The 10,535-nt window shown below is 45.4% G+C and overlaps 1 protein-coding gene across 8 annotated transcripts in view; it reads left to right on the forward strand.

Moving 5' to 3' along the window:
* Positions 1–10,535, forward strand: part of STAB1 (stabilin 1) — a 231,239-nt gene that overhangs the window by 11,773 nt on the left and 208,931 nt on the right. For all 8 annotated transcript variants that reach the window (XM_025209654.1, XM_025209653.1, XM_025209656.1 and 5 more), the window contains 5 exons: positions 2,973–3,088; positions 4,641–4,726; positions 6,212–6,281; positions 7,706–7,801; positions 9,725–9,841. In XM_025209654.1, the coding sequence (XP_025065439.1) occupies positions 2,973–3,088; positions 4,641–4,726; positions 6,212–6,281; positions 7,706–7,801; positions 9,725–9,841 (485 nt within the window). The remainder of the gene's footprint in view (positions 1–2,972; positions 3,089–4,640; positions 4,727–6,211; positions 6,282–7,705; positions 7,802–9,724; positions 9,842–10,535) is intronic.

Below are 10,535 nucleotides of genomic sequence, written 5' to 3' on the forward strand. Positions count from 1 at the left end.
GCCCGATAGAGGGGAAGTATCACCTCCTTGGTTCTGTTCGTCATGCATCTGCTGATGCACAATAAAGTGCCATTAGCTTTTCTGATGGCTTTGTCACACTGACGACTCATGTTCATCTTGGAGTCCACTAGGACTCCAAGATCCCTTTCCGCTTCTGTGCCTCCAAGCAGGTCATTTCCTAGGCAGTAGGTGTGCTGGACATTTTCCCTCCCTAGGTGCAACACTTTGCATTTCTCCTTGTTGAATTGCATTCTGTTGTTTTCTGCCCATTTGTCCAACCTGTCCAGGTCTGCTTGTAGTTGTTCCCTGCGTTCCGGTGTGTCCACTTCTCCCCACAGTTTTGTGTCATCCGCAAACTTGGACAGAGTACACTTCACTCCTTCGTCCAAGTCGCTGATGAAGACATTAAAGAGTATCGGTCCAAGGACCGAGCCCTGCGGGACCCCACTGCCCACCCCCTTCCAGGTCGAAGCCGACCCATCCACTATGACTCTCTGGGTGCGACCCTCTAGCCAATTCACCACCCACTGGACTGTGTAGTCATTCAAGTCACAGCCTCTTAACTTGTTCACCAGTATGGGGTGGGATACCGTATCAAAGGCCTTCCTGAAGTCTAAGTAAACGACGGGGGACAGTGATTTGATTCAGTGATTCCAATCACTGTCCCAAATCAATTTCTCCTTCCTGTAAGGCCTGATCTGTTAGGATTGATGCATTCTTTTATCTGCAAGGGCCTATGGAACTTTGAGTGTTATTGACTGCATTTACACATGAGCTTTACTTTGGAGTAGACTAATTAGCTCCACAGTAAAGCGTCACCATCTACACATACTACAGTATTAGGCTGCATTAAACAAATTAACACTGCCATAAGATAGTACAGGAATAGTACTGTCTTACAGTAGGGTAATTAACTGCAATTAAATGCGTGTATAGATGTTGACTGCAGGCATAAATTGTGCCTAATTAGCCCAAGCAGCAGGGGGCTAGACTTCTGCCTGCCACTAGATACACAGCTCCACACTTTCAGCACCCTCATACCCCAGCCAGCCTTTCCACTGCCAAACGCTACCACCCAAAATCCAGGTCAGAGCAGGATGGGAGCAGCCCCAGCATAAACTCCTTCACCCCAGCTCAAATTGCTGCTGTTCCAGGCCCACATGTAGATGCTGTACCAGGGAGTAGTTTGCTCCAGCTCAATCTGCCCCAGAATTTATTGCTTGGAATTAGTTGCACATGTAGACTCACCCACTGAGTTGAAATACTGGTCTAAGATGTTTCACATGAATCTCATGTTTATTTGAGTCCTTTGAAATTAAGGATGCACTGATAGAAATTTTTGGGGCCGATACTAATGGCCAATTATTAACAAGCCATATTGGCCGACAGCAATCTGATTGCCGATATGCAGCCCAGCAGCTTGGAGAGCAGTGTCAAGCTGGTAAGTTTGTGGGGGGAAGGGACATGGTGGAGAGAAGGGGTATGGGGAGAGCAGATTAAGGCCTCCACAGTGAGGGAGGGAATGGGGCTGGGGCAGGGGCAGGTGCAGGGGTGGGCACCAAACAGCCAGGGTGGACCAGGGCTGCATTTGGAGCAGGAAGGGTGGGCAACAGCAGCACTGGGGGGTGGCTATGGGGGGGCTACAGCATTCCTGTAGCCCCTTCCCCAGCACTGGCACTGCCCACCTCACCTGCCCCAAGTGCAGCCCCAGTCCAGCCTCCCCCCCAACCGTTGAAAAGAGCCCGGCACCACCCCCAGGCCCCAGTGGGCAGCCTGCTCTTGTCCCATGCACAGACCCAGGGGGCACGTGCCCCTCATGCTTCCCCTGGGAGTGCATGCAGTGGCTGGGAGCTGCCTCCCACCTCCCCCGTGGCTCTAGACAAACTGTTCACAGCTCCATCCCATGTCCTGTCCCTCCCTAGCTGTGCAGTGCCTGTCCCTGCTCTAGCCCAACTCCCTCCCTCACCATGGGAGCCTCGATCTCCCCCACCATGCCCCTTCCCTCCCCCACACCCCTTCCCCACCACAGACTTAGCAGCTGGATGTTCCTCTCCAAGCTGCTGGGATACACTCCTGGCTGCAAGCATCCTGTGGCTGTGCACATGCATACAGCATTTATTGGCATTATTACTAGCCACATTAGCCAAAAAAGCAGATTGCTGATAATCTCTATTTTCCTTTTATTGGTGCCAATACGATATGGACCGATGTATCGGTGCACCTCTATTTGAAATATCATTTACTGCCTGGTTTCACAGAGTCTGTAGTATATAATTGTAAATGATTCCTAATCTTCTTCCTTGCCACGCCTACATGAGATGCTGTGACTGCTGTGCAGTGGTGTTGCAGGGCAGCAAGTGTGACGCCACACTACTGCACAGTAGCCATGAGCTACCATGCAGTCAGCATCATGAAAAAGCTATTCTTTGGTGCAACTACTTTGCAGTCACTTAGTACTTGTTTATATAGGGCAGGGGTGTGCAGGCAGCAGATTGTGACTCTGCCTGAGCTCCAAACCATGCTGTCACTGCTGCAAAATCCTAGTCCCAGCCCCTGAGCAGCTCCCCACCCAGCCATGTGCCCTGCCTGCTCTGCTGGGACTGATCTCCCTGGAAACCCTGTCCCTGTGCTGTCACAGCCCCGCTGCTCTTGGCATCTCCATGGAAACCACCCGCAGTGACATGGGAAGGGGCTGCTGGGAAATGGAGTGTGACTGCCAGCAGGATCCACCATTTTGCCCACCCCTGAGCTAATGGGTATAGCGTGTTGTGTGTCCATTCTTTAGAAGAGTATATTGCACTCCTTATATTACTGTGTTAGGCTTCTCACATAGTTTACTTGGTGCTGATCAGAAACCAGCTTTGATACCCCCTCACTTTGATCTAATCAGTCTATTTCATCTGATCCATATAGAATAGATTGGTTTCCACGCTGTTTATTATAATAATTAATCTTAGATTTTTCTATTTAAGATACACAGTAAAGCTGGGAGAAGACACCCTTTCTCTACCTGGGTGCAGTCATATGTGTAAGAAGGAAATCGAGGACAAAAAATGTTGCCCAGGGTTCTGGGGTACTGAGTGCTATGGTATGTTCTTCCATTCTATACCTGTCCTTCCCACCATTGCTAAGATAAGGCACTTTAAAATGCTGCCATAGAGCTATCAGTCTGGCCAGTTTCTTCCAGAGGTGTGCTTCATTTTGATGATTCTTGTTTATGCTTCCCAGGCACACATTAAATCTCAAGATCTCCAGTGTCTATCTAGGAAGACATGAAATTCTTGGGGAAATAACTTCTCCCTTTCATGTTATTTGAATCCTTATGAGGTTTGACTCCTAGCACAACTCTGTTGTGTGGAAGTTACTCTTGTTAAAAAGAATATTTTGAAAAAATAAGTGGTTGTTTTTTTAGGTTTCCAAAGAAAGAGAGAGAGAGTTCTTTCCAGGGCTTCAGTCCCTACCTCCACGTGTACTCTAAAATTGGCAGCTTTTCTGCCACTTTTAGTCTGTTTATTTTCACTTTTGGCTGCAATCTAAATATTTAATTGAATTTCAAACTAAACTATATAAATTTGGGAATGTTTGCTTCACTTCCTGATATTGTTACTGTAATATTTGTTGATTCTGATAAAGTCAAGAAGCTGAACCATTAAGCCACAAAATAAAATTTTGCTACTTTTGACAGTCCACTTGAAAACTGAAAAAAACCCTCACTTGTTTGTGGGGAGGAGAAGCATGGTAGAGAGCTTTCTAGCATACTTTGAGGCCTGGGTTATGTGAATAATCATCAGGGACAAAATGACAGGCATAACATTTTCAAGACAGGGGACCCATCCTGAGACACTGAGGGCATGTCTACACGTGATGCTAGGCTGCTGTAGCAACGTGCTATGATGATGTGGCACCCATGGGTGTCTGTGTGTGACCAGCAGCTACTTCACCATAGCGGCGTGCTCCCTGAAGTAGCTGCTAAAAACAACTGTGTGCCGCATGTACAGTGCAGTATGGGTGGTTACTTTTGCTGTTACATTCAGCAGTACATGCCTTGCAGTAAAAATGTCACCATAGGGCAACATGTAGACACACCCTGAGAGCTTGTTTTTCAAGGTGCTGTTGACATGCAGTTTTTTTTAAGTCAGGAGGGTGCTGCAGGTCCTCTGACAAGTATATCTTCCACTATCTCAAACACCCCAAATGAGTGACTTCTGAATATCTGTCTGAAAACTCCAAAGATTTTTCTTGGTATTAACAGGGTCATAAATAAAGGCCAGATCCTGCAAAGAGTTTGAATGCCCTCAGTCCCCATTGAGCTAAGTTAATTACAACTATGTAGAACGTATTTGTTTATTTATTTTTACCATGAGCTATTTGGGTTGATTTTTTTATATATTATAATACAAAACTTGAGGCCATTGACAGAGTACTTCTTTGTTTATACACAATGCCAAATCCAACATTGGTGGAGCTCCCTGACTGGGCCTGTATAGGTTTTTTTTAGATAAGAAGGCAGAGATGTCATTGTTTCTAAGTCCTTTGTTTGCAGTAACAAGGATGAACATGGGGGTAGAGGATGGATAAAGGACAAAGGTGAGGAACAAGTACTGATTTTCTTAATCCAAGCCTGTCCTTTTGTTTGCTAGAATGCCCCGGTGGGTCTGAAAATCCTTGCAGTGGCCATGGGACCTGTTTGAATGGTATAACACAGAATGGAACCTGCATCTGTGAGGTCAGTATATGATGTATCATGAAGGTAACATAATTTCACATAATGGGTGTGTATAGATCCAGTCCAGGTGCTAGCAGCAAAGGAGCTAACCCTCAGGCTAGACAGTGCTTTAATATGATGCTTTAATATGAATGTAAGAATTTGCAAGGTAGGAGGGCAGAGCCAGCTATAAAGGACTAATTAATCCTCCTGTACACTGCATCCAAGGCACATACTGCTGAAAAGTGAGTTGAATTGGGAGGGCACGTTGAGAAGCAGGGCTGGGAGGGATCTTGTCAACGGAAGTAAGCTTTATCTTGCTTTGGATGAATGAAGCATTAGAAGGATGATCTTTACCTGCAAGGGTCTTGTGCTAGTTTATTTTGAGGCCACAGAGAATGTGTTTATGTATTGTGGCTGTTCTGTTAGGGCTACCAAGTTTTTTTGGAAATGAAGTACAATGGATCAAGAGGAGTGTACCCTTCATAGTATGCTTTAGGGATCAGGATTGATTGGTTGCTCCATCCATCTTGATTGGTTATGGAGTTCAAGGAGAAAAGGTCCCTTTTTCTTCCTCAGACTTTCCATCTATCCCAGACCAATTCACCCTGATGCCGGCATGCTGTCCCTCATATGTATCCTCCACAACTCAAAAGGTGCAAAAGCCTTGATCTGATATAGCAGGGGCCGCTTATCATTTCAGGCCAGCACTATCCTTTACTACAAGCTTTGTAGGAACAAGTTATAAGACTGTAAATTGTCATATAGCAGCTCTCCTCAGAGAAGGGACAAATAAGCACACAACATCAGAGCCATGTGAAGTGTTTGCTTCTGCTTCAGAAATGAAACCTGCAGTTGCTTAGCTATCTCTACCCATACCTTATGTAACCAACCGGCTCCCAAAACATAAGCAGTCTAATATATTAATAAAACAATTCACGCATACACAGTGAGGATCATAGAGTTTGCTCACCCTTTACTTGGTGTTTAAGCCTATAACCTAGATAAAAGATGACAACAAATTGCAACTCTTCCTTTTCCAAGGATCTGAAGAATACCAGACAAAAACTCAAACTGGGTTTATTTTTATCAGTACAGCTAAGACTAAAAAAGTATTGGACCAAACTTTATTTAAGGTCTGATCCAAAAACCCAGTTGAGTCAATAGAGTTAATCCATTGGCTTTAACAAACTTTGAAGCAGGCCTTCAAGACAGAAATTAAGCTTCTAGTCATGATAAGACATTTTGTTCAGGATTTGCCACAATTGTTCTGCTGTGTGCTCATTAGTGCAATCATGCATGGTTTTTATCTGTTAAATAAATTGTTCTCTCCATCACACGGGCAAATCATAGGGCACTTGAAAGATCAGTTTTTAAGTTGTGTCATTTAAATGGAAAACAAATAATAAAGAGGAGGTGAAGAGAAAAATCAATTATTAGTTAGCAGCTTGAACTGAGTGATAATGTAAGAAAATAACATTTAACTAATTGTTTTGGTCCATTTAGGAAAGATATAGTGGCTTTGCCTGTCAAAATTGTCGGGATGAGACTCTGTTTGGCCCTGGCTGTCAATCAGGTAGGGTTGATGAACAATCTGACTAACCTGCAAAGAAAAATCATGATGTAGAGCAAAGTGAATGCAGTGGAGGGGTTAGTATGTAAAGCCTGATCAAGTGTGGAAGCAGGTACTGCCACCAGATAGTGAGTGTGTCTACACATGCATTAGATCCAGGAGCAATTTACTAATGAGTAAACTACTTGTGACTAAATGCTTCTGGGCAGGCATCTACATGTGCAGGGAAGTGGGAACAGATTTGCTGCTAATGAAAGCAAACTGAAGGGGGACAGGGTCCCCAACCTGCACCAGCAGGAAGCTCCTAATGCCAGCCCTGTGGTCACAGGGCCAGTGCAGGGCCAGAGGTAGGAGATCCTTATCTCCCAGCTCCAGCTTCATGACTGCAGGACCGGTGATAGGGTGGCTATAGGAGTTCGTTATCTCCCAGTGCCAGCTCCATGCACTGGCCTGCAGAGCAAGTCCTGGGAGATAAGGATCTCCCAACCTCCACTCCCTGATTGTGATCTCAGACCAGGGGGCTTGGAGCTCCCCGCTGCCAGGGCAGGGAGATATAGTCCCCACTCAGGCCCCGGTTGCAGCGCCCACCCCAACAGCAGGCAGCTCCCGAGGGCAGGGAGCAATCTCCTGCCCCCTGGTGACTAGCTGACCGGGAGCAAACGTACTCCCAATCAGGCTTCTACATGAGCACTACTGCATAGTAACTCATTGCAAGGAAATTTGCTACTTGCATTTGGAGGTAGCAAATTTACTTGTCATTAGCAAAGTTTGCTGCACAGTAAATGTGTGCACATGTAGACACACACACTTGCTGCGCAGTAAACTATGCTACTATGCTACTGCACAGTAAAGCATCGTGTAGATGCACCCAGTTACAACTGCCTCTAACTTTTTTCAAACCTCTTTCTTTATAGACCATTAGGATGGTTTGGTACATTTGCCAAATACTGAGACTTTAAGCCAATCACATCTGAAATCTGGGTATTGTGTTAAATTATCTAAATCCCACATGTGGGCACAGTGGCTTTATAAATGCTGCTTTTGCTCACCTACTTCCAACCTCTGAAAAGGTGGCTTTGTACATCTGTGAAGATGCATACATATGAAAGTCAGGCCTGTAGGATCAGTGAATTTAATTGTGCTGAACATAGGTTCAGCAATATGACATGCAGTTACATGCCTAATGTTCCCATATTGAACAAACAAAAAATCATTAGTCTTTTGCTTAGTAATGAACAGTTTTTCCCAACTCTCAAAGAAAGCAATTTTTAAATCCTATAATCCCATCATTCAATGCCCTTTATATCTATATTTCAGAACCTTTGGAGGTTTTGGAAAAAGGGAATTATATTTAGCAGATACATCTCAAGAGCCCAGCCTGTTCCAAGCAACTCCTAATGCTATTCTTATGTGGGTTTCTCTTGCAGTGTGTGACTGTCAGCATGGTGTCTGCAACCATGGTATCACTGGTAATGGAAGCTGTACCTGCTATGGAGGATACACTGGTCCCAAGTGTGATCAAGGTATATGTTGACAGTTATGATCCATTTATGAAAAAAACTTGATATTTATAGCTCAAAAGGAAGAGGGGATGAAATACTCTGGAAATCTACAAAAAGGATAGTTTTGTGATATAGGAATTGGACTAGGACATGGGAGACCTAGGATTCATTCCCCCACTCTACAACAGGTTTCTTCTGTGGTCCTGTGTAAGTCACACAAAATTTCTGTGCCTCATTTCCCGCCTCTGTAAATTGGCTCAATACTATATTTACTTGAATCAAAGATGAGGTTCCCCCGCAATCAGCATGGGGAGAAAAAACCCTCATCTTAGATTTTATAGATTCATAGATGTTAGGGTCGGAAGGGACCTCAATAGATCATCGAGTCCGACCCCCTGCATAGGCAGGAAAGAGTGCTGGGTCTAGATGACCCCAGCTAGATGCCTATCTAACCTCCTCTTGAAGACCCCCAGGGTAGGGGGGGAGAGCACCACCTCCCTTGGGAGCCCGTTCCAGACCTTGGCCACTCGAACTGTGAAGAAGTTCTTCCTAATGTCCAATCTAAATCTGCTCTCTGCTAGCTTGTGGCCATTATTTCTTGTAACCCCCGGGGGCGCCTTGGTGAATAAATACTCACCAATTCCCTTCTGTGCCCCCGTGATGAACTTATAGGCAGCCACAAGGTCGCCTCTCAACCTTCTCTTGCGGAGGCTGAATAGATCCAGTTTCTCTAGTCTCTCCTCGTAAGGCTTGGTCTGTAGGCCCTTAACCATACGAGTGGCCCTTCTCTGGACCCTCTCCAGGTTATCCGCATCCCTCTTGAAGTGCAGTGCTGAGAATTGCACGCAGTACTCCAACTGCGGTCTGACCAGCGCCCGATAGAGGGGAAGTATCACCTCCTTGGACCTATTCGTCATGCATCTGCTGATGCATGATAAAGTGCCATTGGCTTTTCTGATGGCTTCGTCACACTGCCGACTCATGTTCATCTTAGAGTCCACTAGGACTCCAAGATCCCTTTCCACTTCCGTGCCACCCAGCAGGTCATTCCCTAGGCTGTAGGTGTGCTGGACATTTTTCCTCCCTAGGTGCAGCACTTTGCATTTCTCCTTGTTGAACTGCATTCTGTTGTTTTCTGCCCACTTGTCTAACCTGTCCAGGTCTGCTTGCAGCTGTTCCCTGCCCTCCGGCATGTCCACATCTCCCCATAGCTTTGTGTCATCTGCAAACTTGGACAGAGTACACTTCACTCCCTCGTCCAAGTCGCTGATGAAGACATTAAAGAGTATCGGTCCAAGGACCGAGCCCTGCGGGACCCCACTGCCCACACCCTTCCAGGTCGAAGCCGACCCATCCACCACGACTCTCTGGGTGCGACCCTCCAGCCAATTCTCCACCCACCGGACTGTGTAGTCATCCAAGTCACAGCCTCTTAACTTGTTCACCAGTATGGGGTGGGATACCGTATCGAAGGCCTTCCTGAAGTTTAAGTATACGACATCCACCCCTCCTCCTGTGTCCAGGCGTTTCGTAACCTGGTCATAAAAAGAGACTAGATTGGTCAGGCACGATCTGCCTGCCACGAACCCGTGCTGGTTTCCCCTCAGCATAATTTGTCCTGCCGGGCTCTCGCATATGTGAGCCACCTTCATCTTAGATTTGAGTAAACACGATGCTTTCTTGTTTTTTGTGTAAGTTGTTTGGCTTGTCTATTTAGGCTTTACATTCTTTGGTGTAAGGAATGTTTCTTGCTATCCATGTTTGATATCCTTTTTGGCTAGTAGACTGCGCCCCAATCTCACTTTGGGACCTTTGGATATAATAATGATGATGATGATGATGAAACAATATAAATATACTTTTGACATTTTCATGTAGCAAGTTATATTTTCTTAAGGCATCTAGCATACCTGAGTGAGACCTACCTTTGGTTTCTGATTTCAGAACTACCCCTTTGCAGAGAATTGACGTGTGAACCCAAAACCCAGTGTGTGGTAAAGGCTGGAGTAGCAAGATGTGACTGCATTCCAGGGTATAGTAAGGTTGGGAGCATGTGCCAAGGTAAAAACCCCATCATAGTCAGAGATTCAGAAAAATCCCATGTGCCTAGATTCATGTGGCAAAGAGATAACAATGATGCACCAAATAGTGCTGCAACCCTGTTCCTCCACATGCTATAAGTCCTTTGCTTGGGCAGAACTGTGTGAAGGGGTGCCCTGAAGTGAATGAGAGTGCTCAGGGAATTCAGAGAAATAACCTCAGCACTTGGCCCCTGCTACCAAGAGTTTATTGTGATTACTTCTTGCACTGGTGTGGTGTGGGAGTGTAATGCTGAGACAGGATTGTTAAGGGTTAGTCAGTTCCATATAAATAATCATATAATGCAGAGATGATTGATTAAAGTTTTACCTCATTATGGCCTCTCAGTTTATGGTAACCTGGAACATAAAAGTACCTGCCTCTTAGGGTCCATACTAGACCAGTGTGTCAAAATGATGCTTGGTTGTTGTGTTTGGAGAGGTGCTAATTTCAGATGATGGGATTTTAACAGCAAAATTGGAATTTTAACAGCAACTATTTTCCACCACATCAGTGTTACATTTCAGAAATGGATAGCAGCTGATGAAGTAGATTGCTACCTATGAAAGGTCATGCTTCTCTGAACTAGTTAGGGCAGGGGGGCACCTTAGGCTAAGTACAGACATTCAAAAAGCCCCTGGCAGAAGTGCTCTATTGCACTTTACTTAAAGTGCTT

The sequence above is a fragment of the Alligator sinensis genome, unplaced genomic scaffold (genome assembly GCF_000455745.1).
Source record: "Alligator sinensis unplaced genomic scaffold, ASM45574v1 scaffold487_1, whole genome shotgun sequence".
Lineage (NCBI taxonomy): Eukaryota > Metazoa > Chordata > Crocodylia > Alligatoridae > Alligator > Alligator sinensis.